Here is a 19236-nt window from a genome sequence, read left to right as displayed (position 1 = left end):
GTTGCATTTTAGCCTTAATCTACTAATCAATGAAAAAGGAAGATGAGCCGGGACCGGTTTGGCTCAATGGATAGAGCGTCGGCTTGGGGACTGAAGGGACCCGGGTTCGATTCCGGTCAAGGGCATGTACCTTGGTTGCGGGCATATCCCCAGTAGGGGGTGTGCAGGAGGCGACTGATCGATGACTCTCTCTCATCGATGTTTCTAACTCTCTATCTCTATCCCTTCCTCTCTGTACAAAATCAATAAAATATATTTAAAAAAAGAAAAAGGAAGATGAATAATTAATGTTACTTACCTCATATAATAGTTTGTAGAAAACATTTAATCTTTTTAATGCTGTATTTTACATTTGGGGTAAATAAAACAACCACTTGTGATCTGTATATGGATGTGAAATTGATCTGATCTCTGTGTGAGATATAATTGAGAACCTTGAATAAACGGCCGTAGCCCTTCAGCTACTAAGTAAGAGCAGCGCATGAAAATCCGGCGTGGGAAGCAGTGGCTTTCAGCCCACTCCTGCCCTTCGTTTAACTGGATGGTCCTAGTGTGCAGCAAGCAGGTTAGCTTAGTTTAATTGTGAATCAAAAAGAATGGTAAGAAACATCCCGTTTGCTCTCCCAGTGGACTTATCAGTCTGCCTGGCAGTGACGGTTAGCTCTTCAGTGACCGTGTTCAGGGAAGACCTCTACTCCACATCACCCGGCGCACTGAGCACTAGGTTGCTGATACCCTCTGCTTGCTTCACCTCTCTGCCTCGCTGAAGACTCGAGTTTAAAATAGCCAGGATAGTTTACTTGTAAAGCATTTCTTACATGCAAATTAGGAATTAATTCACATGTCCGTCATACAGGGCGTATTGGTTTCCATGCATTCTTCCCTCAAACCTGAAGTCCTCCCTTTCTTAAAAAAGAAAAAGGAAGAGTGTTTCGCATTGCCATCTCTAGCTACCTCATGTCACTTTTCTCTTATTGCCAGACTTCCTCAATAAATGGTTCGTAAGGACTGTATCCGCTCTGCACCATCCCTCCCTTCCGGGCCCCTGTCTACCAGGAACCGGGAAGCTGGGAGGAACTAACACTGAGTCTGTGTGTGCCTCGCTCTTGGCGCCTTTCCCGTGTTAGGACACTTAATCCTTTCACCTTGGGCTGCCAAGTGTCCGCACTGAGCCCACATAGTCTGGGATTGTAGCTTCTTGTTAGGCAAAATGAAAATTTTGTAAACAAAAATGTCACTTGTTTAAAAAAAAATCTTGTTTGTGGTTCAGGATCCTCTGAGACCGGACCTCTGTGTCAGTAAACCTTGGTTAACTGAAAGCTGCCAGGAATTTGCTCCTGAAAACTCTGAGTTGGAAACAGCTCCGTGCGGGTGCCAGTCCTGGCTGAGGGGCTCGCTTTGCGGCTGCCTCACCAGTCTCTCTCCATCTGAGAGTAGGTGTTTCAGCGGAGGAGAAAAGGGTGGCAAGGTGATGGCCAGGCATTCAGGTTCAACAAAAATAATTTTCCCATAGGAGTTTCTGCAATCAATATTGTTTTTATTATAGAAATAATAAAAGTGTGATGTTTCTTATGAAATAAAATCCAATACAACAGACGCCACCTTCGGATGGGTCAGGCTTTTGCTGGAGTCTCTTGTCCTGCTCTTTGTCCCTATTCTTTCTTTCTTTTTTTTCTTTTTTTTAAATATATTTTATTGATTTTTTACGGAGAGGAAGGGAGAGGGGTAGAGAGCTAGAAATATCGATGAGAGAGAAACATCAATCAACTGCCTCTTGCACACCCCCTACTGGGGATGTGCCTGCAACCAAGGTACATGCCCTTGTCCAGAATCAAACCTGGGACCTTTCAGTTCACAGGCCAATGCTCTATCCACTGAGCCAAACCGGTTTCAGCTCTGTCCTTGTTCTTTACGTCTCTTTTCACTGCAGTGGCCCTTTCATTCATTTGTTCAATAGACAGGGGCACACGATCACTAAGAATCAGATGGAGTTCTTATTCATTGCAGCTTCCAGAAGCACTCAGACACCCGTGTGCTGTCCCCCACGCAGGTGCAGGTTCCTACTCACTCTAGTTGCAGATGGCTGCTGCAATGTTTCTTTTGTTATTGTTAATTAATAGACTTTATTTTTTTAGGGCAGTCATAGATTTATAGAAAATTGAACAGATCTTAGCCAGAGTCTCCACACACTCTGCTCTCTCCCCACTAGTTTCCTCTGTTTGTAACATCTTGCATTGCTGTGTTACATTTGTTACAAATAAGAACCAATCTTGGTACATCGGCATCTGAAATCATAGTTTGCATTAGGGTTTACTCTTGGTGTTCTGTGAATTGTTAATAGTTGACTGATTTTGAGAGAAACATTGATGTGAGAGCAAAACATGGATCGGCTGCCTCTTGCATGTTCCTCTCCAGGGATCAAGCCTGCAGCTTTTGGTGCATGGGAAGACACTCAACCAGCTGAGCCACCCCAGCCAGGGCTGTGTTCTGTGAATTGTGACAAATGTTTAATGACATATCTGCCATTATAATAGCTAGTCCTCACCTCCCCCACCCTTGGCAACTACTGATCTTTTTACTGTCTCTAGTTTTGCCTTTTCCAGAATAATGTCATTTAGTTGGAATTATATAATATGTAGCCTTTTCAGACTGGCGTTTTCCACTAAGCAATGCGCAAGCACTTCAGCTTCCTCCATGTCTTTTTTTGTGACATAATAGTTTCCTTTTCACTCCTGAATAATATTCAGTTGTACGGATGTACCACCGTTTGGTTATCCATTCATCTTGGTTGCTTTCAGTTTTTGGCAATATGAATAAAGATGCTATAAACATTCATATGCAGGTTTTTCTGTGGACATTAGATTTCAGGTGACTTAGATCATGGTAAGACTACCTTCCTAAGAACCTGCAGGTCTGCTTTGCCAGGTGGCTGCACTGTTTTGCATTCCTGCTAGCAACGAACAGTCAGTTCCATTACTCCACATCATCACCATTTGGTGTTGCCTGTTTTCCGGATTTTAGCCCTTCTGGTAGGTTAGTGGGGCATTTCATTGTTGTTTTCATCCCCAGTTCCCATTGGCATTGGATGCGGAGTATCTTTTCAAATGTTCATTTGCCATCTGTATATCTTGTTTTGGTGAGATATCTGTTCAGATCTTTTGCTCTTTTTTAACTGAGTGGCTTGCTTCCTTATTGCTAAGTTTTAAGGGTTCTTTACATATTTTGGATACAAGTCCTTTATCAGGTGTATACTCTATTTCCCCCAGTCTGTGATTTGCCTGCCATACTATCTTATTCTTCTTCTCTCAGCCTTTCTGGGTCCCTGTATGTAAGGCTTCGTCTAAGCAGGATAGAGTTGAGTGTTGTTTTTTTTAATCCTAACAATCATCGTCTTTTATTTGGACTATATTGTTTATTTACTTACATTTTCTTGCTTTCTATTCTCTGTCCTGTTCATTTCTTCTCATCTTCTTATGGGCAGGAAGAAACTAGCTTAGTAATTAGGCACTTGAGGTTTTTAGCATGTGTCCTTTCTTGTCAAAGTCAGATGTTAGTGACTCTGTACTTTCACCAATGAGGGAACTTTGGGAGACATAACCCTATTGTGTAACTCCTGTGTGTCCCATTTGTCTTCCTACGATGGTACACGGTGATCAGTGGCAGAATGAGTAGAGTCTCTGCAGGGCGGCAGTGAGAACTGTGGTGCTGCATTAGGTCAGTCAGATGCCCCGCTTTTGGAGGAGCGTTCAGTGATGCCCTCTGTTCTTGGCATTATCCCTCCAAGGCACATTGCTCACTGCACCAGGGGCTGGGCTTAAATCGCCCTGGGAGCTATTCTTAGGTGCTGGCAAAGCCTTTCAGGGGAGGCCACAGGTTCCTGACATAATCCGCCTCTCAGCCTGGGTGGGTAACTAATCCTTGTTCTACCTACTTGTGTAGTTTACTTTTACTTTCATTGTGTTTTCTCATCGTCACATTTGAGATTTGGAAATAGTCAGGAAGAGTATATCCTTTCTCCACTAACACTTTTGGTCATTCTGCGTTAATCCATGCGGTGTAACTTTAGGCCAGGCTGGCTGCTACCCTGTCATTTCATTGTCTTATTCCACTTGAAGTCACATGGAGATGTTTGTGTGTGAGTCGGTCATTGCTCTGTGCTTTCTTTCTTTTTTTTTTCTTTAATATATTTTATTGATTTTTCACAGAGAGGAAGGGAGAGAGAGAAAGAGAGCTAGAAACGTCGATGAGAGAGAAACATTGACCAGCTGCCTCTTGCACACCCCCTACCAGGGATGTGCCCACAACCAATGTACATGCCCTTGCCCGAAATCGAACCTGGGACCCTTCAGTCCACAGACCAACGCTCTACCACTGAGCCAAACTGGCTTCGGCTGTGCTTTCTTCAAATAGTAAATGTGCTTTGATTACCCGTGATCAAAAGTACATGGAAAATAACATGTATGGCTATATGTTCACATGTTCTGTGCTACTCGGGTCCATTAGTGTCCCCATTCTGTTCCTCTAAATTTCTACTGTGACTTGATGAAGAATTATCTAGTTGAAGATATATTAATAGTCCAATGACTAATCTGTATTTAGATGACAACTATATTCTATACCAATACTCTTTTATTATTATTATATGAGAGAGAGAGAGAGAGAGACTTTGATTTGTTGTTCGACTTATTTATGCATTCATTGGTTGATTCTTATATGTGCCCTGACTGGGGATTGAACCTGCAACCTTGGTGCATTGGGACGACGCTCTAACCAACTGAGTACCCGGCCAGGGCCTATATCAATACTTGTTTAAATTTTTATGTAACTTTATTTTAAGCTCATACTGCCTATTGTCAAAATATATATTTTTAGACAAGATTGTCCCCAAAATGTTGGACATATTTGTTCATAGTTCCTAAAATTTGCTATCCTATGAATTTTAGGGAAAAATGAGTGGTAGACATTGACTTTTAATTATGTCAAGTTCAGGATTTAAAATAGCTATATAACTTAAACTCCTTTAATAATTGACATTAAGAACACAATATATTCAGACTTAGTCACATGACTGTACTTACTATGAGTTTCTTCCCAAAATGTTGGCTCAAAACCTAAAAGGAAAAAAGTAAATGGTTGATTTGTTACACACTGTGCTGTGATTTCTGGGATCAACACGTTAATTCCTGTTTGGGTATGTGTGTTTAGTTCTGTTCCATTAGAATCTGGGCTGTGCTTTCTCAACTCCACCCTCTTTTTTCAAAAATATATTTTTCTTAAATGTAATTTATGAAAAAGTAGGTTACAGGGCTAAGAGTAAACAAATGTGTGTGATACCACGTTTCTGACATAAAGCAACACGTGGTACCTAAGAGTAAACTTCTGTAGATGAAACATAAAGGCCATTTTCATGTTCTGTTTCAAGATACACTGTTGGCAGCATGCATGGTCACAATAAAGATGTTTTCTGATCCTTTTTATGACCGAGGACTCGGTGGCTGCTGCTATGAGGCTGGCATTGAAATTCCAGGAGCTGCAAGGGACAGGAATAACAAGGGCAGGGGCAGGTGTTCGGTTCCTGCCCGCACAGTGAATGGGCTTTTCACTAAACCTTTGGAGCCTTCGCCACCCCGCTGCCTGCTGGGAGGAACTGTGGGCAGGAGGCCCAGAGTGCTGAGGTGGGTGCGGGGAGCGGGGCCTCCGCCAGAGCGCAGTGCAGCAGTGCCCAGGCTGGCGCAGACTTAGTTTTAGCGCTCGCTTCTCAGAGATCTACATTACATAAATAAGGTTGTAGAAATGAAGCTCCTGGCAGTACAAACAAAACGAATGCCTTGATTCTGGCCTAAATCACTCTGTTTAAGCAAAGTTGTTTTTAGATTTTTTTTTTTAATTTTTTTTTTTAAGTAGATCTGATTTGCCAAGAGTAGAGTGTTTGATTGTTAAGCAATGGAGTGGGCTTTTGCTGTTGTTTGTTTTGTTTGTTTTTTTAATCTCCGGCCAGGAGTTCCTTAAGTGTTTAACATGTGAAAGTTACATGGGTTGTTTCACCATCTGAAATGACCAAATGATATAAAGTGACATGGATGGACTTATATTCCTGGTCATGTGAGGGCTTCCGTTATGAAGAACTTTGTTCCGTGCTGAGCCTCAGGAGACGGTAATTATGGGGTAGATGAGGGGTGTAGAGCGGGCACTTCGATTACTTGGCGGGATGGGCCCATGGGCGCTGGGGGTGAGTCTGCCCTCGCTCTCAGCAGGCTGTTCTGGTGGAGGCTCCTTGGGGACCACAGGTTCTGCACCTGTAACCTCATCAGGTCCTGTCTCACAGGGGACCCTCTGCCCCATGGTTGGACCACGGTCATTGTCAGTGCTGGGCAGGTGGCTTCCTGCTGAGGAGTTGGCTCATCTGGGACGCCATGGGGAGGACCTGTGAGCTTTGCATTTGGAAAGACCCCTGACCCCCGTGAGGAAGAAGATCGAAGAGAGCAGGCTGGGAGGCCAGAGAAATGATAGGAGCTGGGGGCGGGGGGGGGGGGGCGAGGAACCCCAAGAGGGCCACCTGGCAGGTTGGACAGGGGACTCCTCTCCCTCCTCTGGTGGAACATAGAGAGCGAATGTAGACTCCACGTGCTCTTCCCACGTGCCTTCTCTCCTGGGCAGGAAGGGCTGGCACACTTGTTACCCAAAGTAGCAGGACGAGTAAGGGGCATGGTTTCACCCTAGAAGTGGCGCAAATGATGGCACCCCATGCACAAGGGAATGCATCTTTGTCCCTGGGTATCACACAGTGCGACTGGCTGGCTGCCAAGACCCGGGGTTAGAGAACGAGCTGAGTTCACTTTTAGACATGTCGAATGTGAGGTGCCTCATAGGACGGCCAGTGGACATGCTCAGGCGGCGGTTGAATTTCTGGTCTGAAGATGAAGGAAAGGCTGGGCTAGCCCTTTGTTTGGAGGTTCTAGCAGGGGAGCGCAGCTACTCGTATACCCTTGACCGAAGACCGGTCCTCTCCTCTTGGGGGAAAGTCCTCTTCGACCAAGCGCGCAGCTTTGGGAGGGACGCACATGGATCGGTGAGGGAGGAGGGGGACACCCGCCTAGCCAGCCAGATCAGCCGAATCAACCCTGGCGATCAATGGGGTGACAGATGTCGCAGCCAGATCGCCCTCACATCCTGGGCTAGCCCTTTGAAAGTTGCTGTCCTAAACCGTTTTGAGAGCAGGGCCTGGGGGAGTCATTGTGTGGAGTGTGGCCGACGTCCTGGTCCAATCGGTGTCCTTTTCTCTTTCCCTACATACTCCCTCACCCACAGCCTGTCATCTCCCCCAAAGGACCCCTTTATCTGCCCACAGAACTGTGGGTGACCTGCCAGCACAGAAAATCGCTTGGTCTAGTCTGGTGGTTGTTCTGTGTGGTTTTGGTTTTCCAGCTCTTAGCTATCAGACTGTTTGGTTCCTGTAGATAAGTTGGCGGGGAGAGGCTCTTGTTCACCTTCATCAGAGTCAGGAGCAGAGAGTGCGCCGGCCGTGGCCGGCAGGGCTGTGGCCGGCAGGGGATGTGCTGTGCAGGCGGGCTCGTCCAGCCGCTCTTTGGAGGAAGGCCCTTGTCCTGGAGCGTGCTCTCTGTCAGTGCGATGGCCCTTAGAACTGACTGGGCCCAGGAGATCGAGGCAGAGCACCGTCCCAGCCGTGGGTTTCCCCAGCATTAACATCTTCCAGAATGATGCGAGAACTAATGTGAGGAACAAAAAAAGCTTTATCTTTTCTGACAGAAACTCAGACTGCTCTAGGGATAGATAAAAATAAGGCCTTTGTTCCTATAGTTAGTTCCTATAATGACCAAGAGTCTCTTTTGTAAGAGACTGTAACAATTAAACCAGATAAATTTAGCACAGGAGATGAACAAATATAGACCCCAAAACTCCACAAGCTGAGTTTTAAAACAGAGTTGGCGTTCCTTTTTTCTTTTTTTTTAATTTCTTTCTTTTTTTAAAATATATTTTTACTGATTTCAGAAAGGAGAGGGAGAGAGAGATAGAAACAGCAATGATGAGAGAGAATCATTGATCAGCTGCCTCCTGCACACCCCCTACTGGGGATCGAGCCCGCAACCCAGGCATGTGCCCTTGACCAGAATCGAACCTGGGACCCTTTAGTCTACAGGCCAACGCTCTATCCACTGAGCCAAACCAGCTAGGGCAAGTTGGCATTCTTTTGAGGAAGGGTATTGTAGAGTGAGTTTGCGACCGACCAGCTGTGTTCCCTGGCACCCACCCCATTGTGGGGCGTGGTCAGCTAAGTGTCTGGGACTGACGCCCGCGGGTTCTGGGGACATCGATGGACTGTGAGGCACTATTTTACTTCCCTTCCCCTCGTTACAACACCACACAGTGGCTTCCCCCCTAACTTGTCTGGTTTTGTTCTCAGGCCACGTTCTCATAGAGATTTCAAGTACCCACCAGAAACTTGACGAGAGTTTTAGAGAAAATGTATGTGAACTCTTTTTTCTATTTTTACAATATGTATTTCTTTTTAAATTTTATTTTGCTTAACATCTCAAATCTTGTATGAATATTTTTATTTCCTTTTGTTAACAGTTCAAAACATTCCACAAAGAGATTATACATGAGCTGGAGAAGAAGACAGAACTTGACATAAAATACATGACCGTGAGTACTCAGTGTTGCTCTGTCTCCCTGGTGGCGGCAGGCGTGGGCACGGGGCCTGGCTGTCCAGGAGGCTGCACTCACCTGACTCTGAGCCTGGTTCAGCAGCAGACAGGGATGGAGCTGTGGACAGGTCCCTGGGGCTGAATGGGCTCGTTTCTGCTAACTCTCAGCATCCTTACTAAAAAGCATAGAAAAAATGCTGCGAGGAATCCTGCTGCTTCTGAAAGCCTCGCCCCTAAGCCCACACACGTGTTGGCGACAGCTGCATCTGAGTTCCGGCAGCTGTGGTTCTCCCAGCTGGCTCCATGGGATGGGGGGTGAGTGAGAGCACTGACTGGGCGCCAGGCCTGATATCAGACCGCTCCTGCATGGACCTCCTGCCGCCACCTGCTATTGTCAGTTCCAGCAGTTTCTTCCTGCCTGGTCCTGCCCTGCACACAGGGCTTTATTTCCCCCGACTGCCCCCCGGACTCCCTTTTCTTCTCACCAAGACCCGGGCGCAGTAAGCCGGGCTCAGAGGAAGGCACAGGACCGGCTGGGACTGCGGAGGCGGGTGTGATGCCAACGCACTTTGCATCCCTACAGAAACTCCGAAATATGGGAAGGAACTCATGCTATCCTCACTGTACAATTAGAGGGCAGAAGTGGACCTGAGAGAAATTAAGTAATTGCTGAAGTCGCATGGGAAATGAGGGAGGAACCCAAAATTCTAACCCAGGTCTGTCAGGCTCCAAGAAAAAACTGTTGCATGGCTTCCAAATAACTGGAGCTGATTGTTGTTCTTCAGTCTCTTGAAATCATCCTATCTAATAATTATATCTAATAAAGAGGAAATAAGCTAATTGACCCTCACACCATCACAAAAATGGTGGTACCCGCAGCCAATAAGGAGGGAATATGCTGACTGTTACACCCTCAAAGATGGCAGCACCCAAAGCCACAAGATGGTGGTGCCCAGTTCCTCCAGCCCTGCCAGGGCTGCAGGCGCTGCAAGGCTGGGTCCGCCCCCAGGTGGGCCTGGCCGCTCAGCACACCTGCCTCCAGAGTCCCCCAGGCCCCTCAGCCCCCCAGCCTGCCAGGGCTGGCCTGAGGCACAGGCAAGCCTCAGATGGTGGCTGCCCAGCCGCCCAGGGCCGCCCGAGGCTCAGGTAACCAGGGCTGGCTGAGGCTTGTGCTGCCGGCAGTGGCAGCAGTGGAGGTGTGATGGGGCATTGCCTTCCACTGATTGCTGGGTTGCCTCCTGCCCCTGAGGGCTCCTGGGCTGTGAGCGGGGGCAGGCTGGGCTGAGGGACCCCCGCCTCCAGTGCATGAATTTTCATGCGCAGGGCCTCTAGTAAGTCATAAAACAGGAACCTGAGATCTAATATTGTTGACTTATCCTCACCAAATTACTGACCACCCAGTGTCCAAACACCTTGGAGGAAAGAAGATCAAGAGAAAGAAAAGACGTTATCCTCTGAGAGCTGCCCTCTGGTTAAGAGCCTTTCATATAAACAGAACGTTAGGACAAATCAAAGCATTAAACCTTAAAGTTGAAGAGAGGGCAGTAGGAAATGGGGGTGTGCAGGACCACAGCCCGGGGAGGGTGGTGTGAAGTGGGGGTGTGCAGGACCACGGCCCGGGGAGGGTGGTGTGAAGTGGGGGTGTGCAGGACCACGGCCTGGGGGAGGGGTGGTGTGAAGTGGGGTGTGCAAGGACCACGGCCTGGGGAGGGTGGTGTGAAGTGGGGGTGTGCAGGACCACGGCCCGGGGAGGGTGGTGTGAAGTGGGGGTGTGCAGGACCACGGCCTGGGGAGGGTGGTGTGAAGTGGGGGTGTGCAGGACCACGGCCTGGGGAGGGTGGTGTGAAGTGGGGGTGTATAGGACCACAGCCAGGGGAGGGTGGTGTGAAGTGGGGGTGTGCAGGACCACGACCAGGGGAGGGTGGTGTGAAGTGAGAGTCAGGCCAACCATGCCCAGTGAAAATGCTGGCAAAACCTGCCTTCAGGTTTGTATGGTGCTGCTGCTGTGAAATAAATGCAACGTTTAACTTGCAGGCCACTCTCAAAAGATACCAAGCAGAGCACAGGAATAAATTAGATTCTTTGGAGAAATCTCAAGCTGAATTGAAGAAGATCAGAAGGAAAAGTCAAGGAGGACGAAATGCACTCAAATATGAACACAAAGAAATTGAGGTAAACTCTTCAGCATGACTTTGTTTTGTTGGTGATGATTTATAGTTTGTTTACCACGGTTAACCCTTCATCTGCTTACGGCTGAGCTGCTGTTGAAGTTAGAAGTGAGCATCTGACAGCATTGTGAGCTGCTGCAGGCTTTTCCAGGGTGAAGCATGCTTAGTCAGTGGCCTCCTAAAGACATGGGCATTTTCTGCCCACTGGGGGAGGGTAGGCATTGTTATCCCCATTTCACAGATGGGGAGGGAGCTTCAGTCAAATCATGTGGTTGACTCTTGGAACTGTGGTTTGAACTCAGACTTTCTGATTCTAAAGCCCATGGTTTTCCAGTGGAACAGGCGCTTCTCCCTGCAGTACAAAGCCATACTTTGTGCCAACTGCCCCCTGGAATGTAAGGCCTTTGGCAGCTGCTCTCGCAGAGGAGTCAGGGATCTTGATAAGAACGATGCTATCTGCTTGGGCCAGGTTACAACTCTGTTATTTTGTGTAATGTTTATCTGTGTTTAGCAGTTAACTCCATTATCCAAATAAACCGAGTGTAAAGATGGCGGGAGATAAATGCTGGGCTGAGCAGCTGCTTGGTTCCTCCTGCCACGCTGCGTAACTGTTCTTGCTTTCCTAGTACATAGAAACGGTCACCTCTCGCCAGAGCGAGATCCAGAGGTTCATTGCGGAGGGCTGCAGAGAGGCGCTCCTGGAGGAGAAGAGGCGCTTCTGCTTCCTGGTGGACAAGCACTGCAGCTTCGCCAGCCTCACGCAGCACTACCACCAGCAGGTGCGGCGGCCGGTACCGGTTTCGCGTCGTCTTTAAATGCCCTGAGATGCTTTCCAATGCAGTTCCACACACGCCCCGGCACACAGCGGCGGACCTATTTGCCAATGGGAAGATTTCAAAGAAATAGTTTTTGGCCAACTTGAATATTTAACTTTTAGACATCTATAATATTTTTCATTAGTGTAGTAATTCGTCCGTATTTAAAACCATGGATAAAGTAATGTTTACTAATTGAGAAATAGCACATTTTTCCTTTTCTCGCCTTGTGAGTCAGCTCTTGTCCAACTCCCAGGGCTGCATATTTGGCCTCAGTCCTTCATCAGAGCCACAGAGGGAGGCCCTGCCCAGCAGGTCCACTCTACATGAGGTCTGAGATGCTCAGCTCAAGGGCCCATGTCCCTGGAAGCTGTACCCAGGCCTGCAGGGACCTCCAGCTGCAAGAAGCAAAGCCAGGCTGTGGGAGCCTCTGGGGCTGTGGGACTTCTCTCTGTCCATCTGCGACTCTGCTCCACAGTCCAGCCCCATGGTCTGCCAGCCTGAGGCCAGAGCGCCCCTCAGCGCTGGCGCCGACGCAGGGCCCACCGCACACTGCTATGGCCCCTCAGTCCGAGCACAGATCTGACTCCTCTGGCTGTAAATCCGGTTTCCCTAAGCTGAGCCCGCTGGATCCCCTGCCTGTCTTAGAGGTGTTTTCCATAGGAGTGGGAGAACAAAGCGGTGGTTGGCATTTCCTGGTGATTAATACGGATTGCTCAACCCTTCCCTTTTCGTTTTTGAACTTGTTCTTAATCTTTTACAACCCTATATTAGTCTTAATTATTCACATGGAGGGAGAAGATAAATTCTTTTTAAAAAATATATATATTTTATTGATTTTTTTACAGAGAGGAAGAGAGAGAGACAGAGAGCTAGAAACACTGATGAGAGAGAGACATTGACCAGCCGCCTCCCGCACACCCCCCACCAGGGATGCGCCCCCAACCAAGGCACATGCCCTTGACCGGAATCGAACCTGGGACCTTTCAGTCCGCAGGCCGACGCTCCATCCACTGAGCCAAACCAGTTTTGGCAGAAGATAAATTCTTTTAGAACAGAAGCCTACATCCTTCTCAGCAAATAAGACAGCAAATACTCACAGAAGCTCAAACTACTCCCTGAATTTCACTCTGAGCCCCCGTACTTCTGGTGACAAGCCGGCAATGTGTTGTCAGTGATAATCGTTTGATGTAATTTTCGTCAGCTCTTCCGACAATACATATTTATCTGCGGTTTGTTTCCTTTGGGTTTACAGTCGGCAGAATTACTGAATTCCAAACTGCTGAGGTGGCAGAAAACCTGCGGTGATGCCACCAAAGTGCCAGACGAAATCATCAACATGATAGAAGAAATAAAGACCCCTGCCTCCACACCCCCGACCTGGACACCTCAGCCTTCGCCAATGGTCGAGAGAAGCAGCATGGTAGGAACTGGTTTCCTCTGAGATCTCAATTGTGTATTTGCTTTTTTTAAAAATAATGTTTTTATTGATTTTAGAGAGGAATAGGGAGGGAGCGATAGAAACATCAATGATGAAAGAGAATCGTTGATCACCTGCCTTCTGCACTCCCCCTTTTGGGGACTGAGGCCAAAACCCAGGCATGTGCCCTGACCAGGAATCGAACCAGAGACCTCTCAGTGCAAGGGATGACGCCAGCCAACTGAGCCACACCAAACAACCCACCTTTCTGTGCAGGAAGTGATAACTGTTGAAGCTAGGTGCTGGGTACATGGAGATGTATGGTGCTATTCTCTTACGTTTGAAATCTTTCTAAAATATATTTTTTTTCCATTTCTCTCTCTGCCCTCAAAACACAATAACAACTGATGGGCTCATTAGAAGGATGGAACTGCTTGGAAAATTAAACCGAAACACTTCCAAAACACAGTGCAAACACAGAAAGAGGACTTTTTAATGGGAAACATGTTAGGCCAGCTGAGACATGGGAGGTACACTCCTCTGCCTGCCCAGCCTCACCACTGAATGTCTAATGGGGATCTCAAATTCAACTTGTCTAGAACCAGAGACTGACTTTTTTTAAAAATGTATTTTATTGATTTTTTTTTTTTTTTTTTTTTACAGAGAGGGAGAGGGATAGAGAGTTAGAAACATTGATTAGAGAGAAACCGACCAGCTGCCTCCTGCACATCTCCCACTGGGGATGTGCCCGCAACCAACGTACATGCCCTTGACCAGAATCAAACCTTGGGACCCTTCAGTCCGCAGGCCGACGCTCTATCCACGGAGCCAAACCGGTTTCGGCAGACATCCTTATTCCAAAGCTGCCTCTCCACAGCCTTCCCCACCCCGTGAACGGCAGTGTTGTCCTCCCAGTGGCTCAGACCGAGTGCGGCGACGCCTTTCTCTTGTTCCTCATGCCACTGTCAGTCCCTTGGCCAATCCTAACGTTTCCATCCTCAGAGCCTGCCCCAGTCCAGCCCCTCAGCCCTGCGCTGCTCTGACCGCAGCCCCTTGGAGCCGACCGCAGCAGCCTCCCACCTGGTCTCACGTGGCAGCCAGGCCCATCCTGGACGCAGGAATGACCAAAACCTCGATAAAACTGCAGAATGTTAGGGATAAAGAGAAAACCTCTCAGGAGGGAAAACACATTATTTACCAAGTAAAGAGAAACCTCTTTACAGACCAGATTTCCCGATCAGGGCACATGGGTTTTGGGCTCAATTCCCAGTAGGGGGTGTGCAGGAGACAGCTAGTCCATGATGTTTCTCTCTCAGTGTTTCTCTCTTCCTTCCTCTCTCTCAAAAATCAATAAAAACATTAAAAAAAAAAAAAAAGAAAGAAAAAGAAAGAAAGAAAGAGAGAGAGAAAGAAAGAAAAGAAATTAAGCAAAGCACTTAAAGTTCTAAGGGAAATGGTTTCAGATGTAGACTCCGCTGACCAAGCAGCACTAAGGGAGCCTGAATCCACAGAAGGAAAGTAGAGGGGTGGTCACTAGGGGGCGAGAGTATGGCAAGTGCCTGCTCTGTTTCTGTTTTGTTTTTAAAGATAATGGTTTTATTTTTTTTAAGACAAAAAATGAAAAAATATTTAAATAGCCAAAGCCGGTTTGGCTCAGTGGTAGAGCGTCGGTCTGCGGACTAAAAGGTCCCAGGTTCGATTCCGGTGAATGGCGTGTACCTTGATTGCGGGCACATCCCCAGTAGGGGGTGTGCAAGAGGCAGCTAGCTGGTCGATGTTTCTCTCTCATCGACATTTCTAGCTCTCTTATCTCTCTCCCTTTCTCTCTGTTAAAAATCAATAAAAATATTGTGTGTGTTTTTTTAATAAAATCTTTTAAAAAAATAAATAAATATTTAAATAATTCAAAATGGGGTATTGCCCTACAACTAAGGGAACTTTGGGGAAATTTGGAATGTAGAGCATATAATATGAAACAGCCCTGGAAAACTGGAATTCCACTGCTCTGTTAAACTATTATTAATCTAATGAAGACTTTTCCACAGGCTGGGAAAGACTATGACACCCTTTCTAAGTACCCATCCAAGGTGCCCCCGGCTCCTTCCGGCAGAGTGATCGCCAGCCCTTTGATTGATATGTTCAATAACCCAGCGACAGCTGCACAGAATTCAGGTAAGGTATTTCTTTAAAATACCTGTCTAAACTTTTAAAATAAATATTTTGGATAAATGCATCTTGAGGTAGCGGTGAATAAGCATGCATATGGCACATGCCCAACATTGAGGAACTTACACCTCAGAGCACACACAGGTCTGGGTTTATGGAAAAACCAGGAGACATGTTATACGTGACACCTTTTCTGACACATACTAATTCTGTGTACCAACTGATGTTTGCAGGAGTAAATATGCTATTGAAAAGTTATTTTTAAAATAAGATAGGATGTACAGAGAGCCTCCACTGTGTCCCATATTCAGTGGCAATTTGTAATAAAATTTCTTTTTTTCAATAAAACTATAAAGGTTCACGTAACAAAATTATGGTTGTTGATCTTACCCGGAGGCTCAGTTTGAATTGTAATCAGTTATTTTCATCATCAAACCTCGCCCAGGCCTCTGGAGAGGTAGTTCTGCTGAGAGTACTGAGCTCTGTGGACTGCACTGCAGTAAATTGGGACAAGTTGTTTGCGGACATTTCGGGAGGCTTTGGTTAGACTCAGCTCTGCCTACAGCAGTCTGGCGCCCAGCACCCCGGAGACTGTCCCAGCGGCTAGCCCGTCTCTGGGTGACTCCTGGGCCCCTGGGTGTGAAAGTCGTGGCAGTCGAGTGTGTGCTAGAGACCCAGGTTAGCTCACATGAGGCTGATGGGGAAGAGATGAGATTTTCCAAATGGCATCTGGGGACATAGTGGTCTGCAACCATTTACCTTTGAAGGAAGGACTACAATTATATGCCATGTAAAGTTAAAATAGGTAATGCTGTGTGCATCCCAGTCATTCACATGACTCTCTGATTCTTTTTGGTAAAAGGAAATAACATTGCTAGTGGATTCAGCACCACTGAGGTCCTTAGAGAGCGCGTGGTGAGAAGCTAGTAGAGTTTACAGAGTAATTAGTAAGACTAAGGAGTAAAGCAGAGAGAGATCTTACATTGTTTTATAAATAGTGGGCTAGCAAAATTTGACTGGAAAAAAATACCTAAAAAGAAAAAAATCTCCATTCCAATTTTTGTTTTGAGTGTAAATATGAGGCAGTATTTGAATTGAGACACAAACTGCACAGCGTGCTGCTCCACAGAGTGCTGTTTGGGCTGTGGAGCCAGGCCGCCCGCAGCTGGTTCCTGGCTCTGCCTGGACCAACCCCAGAGGCTGTGCGGACTCAGTGAAGGCGCTCCTCTGGCAGCATTTCCCGGCTCTCCTTGTCTTTGGCCCAGGCCGGGGCACTGAGGCCTCCCACGGCCTGTGGTTCCTGTGGTTCATCTGGAGAAAAGGGAAGCATCGGCACATGTGGTGGGCGGCCTGCCTCTGAGAGCCGCCCTGACTCGGGAGGTGTGGGGACTCGGCAGGCCCTGTTTGACCCTCTCTGTCGGGCCTCCTTGCCCTGTAGTCCGCCCCTCCGGCAAAGGGAAGGGTGTGGGCCGATTGTCGTTCTTGGAAAAGCCATCACCACTGTGTCCTCTTCAGCGTCTTCGGAGGATCCCAGTTTACAGCGATCGGTGTCTGTTGCAACGGGACTGAACATGATGAAAAGGCAGAAAGTGAAAACCATCTTCCCCCACACCGCCGGCACCAACCAGCTCGGCTTCGCGCAGGGAGACGTCATCACGCTGCTTGTCGCCGAGGAGAAGGACGGCTGGCTTTACGGAGAGCACGACACCTCCAAAGCGTAAGTCTCCGTGGGAGCGTCCGCCCCGGAGCCAGGCCCAGCGCCGCAGAGAGCCGCCGTCTCTCCTGTGAGCGCACGGTCCTGTGGACACACATTTGAGCCAATGTTACGGTCCTAGCTCAGCTGTAGCTGTGGTTTAGTTCAGCAGTCGCCAGCCTTCCGGACCTCACAGCCAGTGGTCCGCGGGTCGCCAGTTGGCGACTGCTGGTTTAGTTAGTTAACCGGAGCTGTTCTGTCCCAGGCTGTTTTCTGCATGTGTGCATGGCTAGATCAGTTTGACATAAGAATAATCTTTAGGTCATAGGTGTCGCCTCTGAAAATAGGTTTAAGTATTCTCTTGTTTTTTCGATTTCTCAAGGATAATCTGCGTATCAGCACACAAATGGTTTTCTGTGTAGGTTACTCATCTATTAAACAAAACCAGGAAGGAGCAGGGGGATTGAAAGGGGATCCACACAAAGGAACACTGTGTGTGAAGCACACATTGTGTGATGGGTGAGAGGTCCTCAGTGTTTCTTGTTCAGCGTCCGCTCCCACCCACCGCGTCTCTCTCTCCTCCGCCCGTGCAGGAGGGGCTGGTTCCCGTCGTCGTACACGAGGCTGCTGGAAGAGAACGCGCAGGAGGCAGTGAGTGTGCCCTCACCGAGGTAGGACTGGCCATGCTCACGTGGCCTAGTGACAGGGCACTCAACCTGCTGCTTTCGGGTGGTCAGAATTCTGTCTGCATTTGTGGGAAACCAGGTGGTGGGGACTGAGCGGGAGACGGCTGCTCACCCTCTTCCCTAGTGACTTCTGTGTCCGCGGGCTTCACTGACTGACTGCATGAAGTCTCCCCGCCAGGCCCACCCCCTCAGCCCTCTAGGACCACTCCCAGCACCTCTCCCACACTGGCTGCATTCCTCTTTTCCCTCCTTGTTTTTGTTAATCCTTATCCAAGGGTATTTTTCCATTGATTTGTAGAGGTGAAAGGGAGGGGGAGAGACAGAGAAACATTGATTAGTTGCCTCCCACACAAGCCTTGACTAGGAATGAGGGCCTGCAACTGAGGTATGCGCCCTTGGCTGGAATCGAACCTGGGACCCTTCAGTCTGAAGGTGGATACTTTACCCATTGAGCCAAACCCACTACGGCCACCTTTCCCTCTTGACCTTCCTGAGCAGCCTGCAACACTTGGGACACCTTTTCTGTAACGCTCCCTGCCCAGGTCTCCGGACCTGGCCCTCTATTGTCCTTGCACCTCACCACAGCCTTCTCCCTCTCCGCACTGGCCACCCCCATCACCGTGTAAACATAGGGGTTCCTCAGGGGCCGTCCTCAGTCCTTTTTCTCCTCTCCTTCCTGGGCCGTGTCTACTGCCATGGTTTCTATTACACCGATGGGCTTCCCTTGGCACCTCTATCCCAGTAACCCCTAAGTCTGCACTTCGATCCAGATAATAACTGTGATACTGTGTGTGTGTGTGTGACCTCCTCCTGCCGAGGCCTGTCTGATCACGGCGATTCTGAGTGTTGGGATCTGGTGAGAGGACCTTATCTAACTGGTTCTCTAACTCGGGCCGTTAGCCCCGCGCCCGTGAGGAGCATGAGCACCATGGACTTGTCGGAGAAGAGCTGTGCTGCCGTCCCCATCCCCCCTCCGGATTACCTGGAGTGCCTGTCCACGCGAGCGGCCGCAGACAAGGGAGCCGATGTTCCCAAGCCCACCTCTACCTTTAAAGCCCTGGCGTCCGGACCAGAAACCACTTCTCTCGTGAGTAGGGCTGTGTATAACGTCTCGTGTGCCCACGTCCTAAGTGACAGTCTCTGGGCGGTGGGGGCAGGACCTCTCCTCGCTCCTCTGGGTCCCTTCTCTGTCACACAGCCTTTCCGCCTGCTAGCTCCAGTCTCTTCATTTTTATGTACCCGTAAGTGACCTGCAAGTCCCTAGTTTGCCAGACTGTCTCAGGTTTAGTCTCTCCTTCCTTTTGGTCGTGGCTGCAGACCCTGCATCTCTTAATCGCTGTCTTCTGCGTTTTCCTCCATTTCCACATTGTTTCCTGAAGGAAGGCTAAGGTTAAAGTGACAACCCACTCCCTACGTCCTCCGGAGGTGCCGTGCAGAAACGGTGTGTGCGTTATCTGTAATGCTGAGAAAGTCAGCAGACAGCTGTCACTCCTTTGGCAGTGGTGTCTTCTGAGTGACAGGCCGGAGGTCATGAGCAGAGGACCATGTGCCAGCAGCACCCTGCAGCCCGGAGTCTGTCCCTCAGCCCTGAAGGGGGTATCTAAGTGGCATGTGAATAGCAA

General features: G+C 48.3%; 1 protein-coding gene across 4 annotated transcripts in view; it reads left to right on the top strand.

Moving 5' to 3' along the window:
* BAIAP2L1 (BAR/IMD domain containing adaptor protein 2 like 1) overlaps nt 1-19236 on the top strand; it is a 73242-nt gene that overhangs the window by 43772 nt on the left and 10234 nt on the right. For 2 of the 4 annotated variants that reach the window (XM_036424319.2, XM_036424317.2), the window contains 9 exons: nt 8423-8484; nt 8593-8664; nt 10701-10838; nt 11461-11613; nt 12905-13072; nt 15115-15241; nt 16751-16952; nt 17522-17599; nt 18515-18701. In XM_036424319.2, the coding sequence (XP_036280212.1) occupies nt 8423-8484; nt 8593-8664; nt 10701-10838; nt 11461-11613; nt 12905-13072; nt 15115-15241; nt 16751-16952; nt 17522-17599; nt 18515-18701 (1187 nt within the window). The remainder of the gene's footprint in view (nt 1-8422; nt 8485-8592; nt 8665-10700; nt 10839-11460; nt 11614-12904; nt 13073-15114; nt 15242-16750; nt 16953-17521; nt 17600-18514; nt 18702-19236) is intronic. The other 2 variants (XM_045576812.1, XM_045576811.1) reach the window with 2 other exon arrangements.

The sequence above is a fragment of the Pipistrellus kuhlii genome, unplaced genomic scaffold (genome assembly GCF_014108245.1).
Source record: "Pipistrellus kuhlii isolate mPipKuh1 unplaced genomic scaffold, mPipKuh1.p scaffold_m20_p_8, whole genome shotgun sequence".
Classification (NCBI taxonomy): Eukaryota; Metazoa; Chordata; class Mammalia; order Chiroptera; family Vespertilionidae; genus Pipistrellus; species Pipistrellus kuhlii.
Note: the sequence above shows the minus strand (reverse complement) of the source record. Positions and strands in the feature narration are given on the sequence as shown.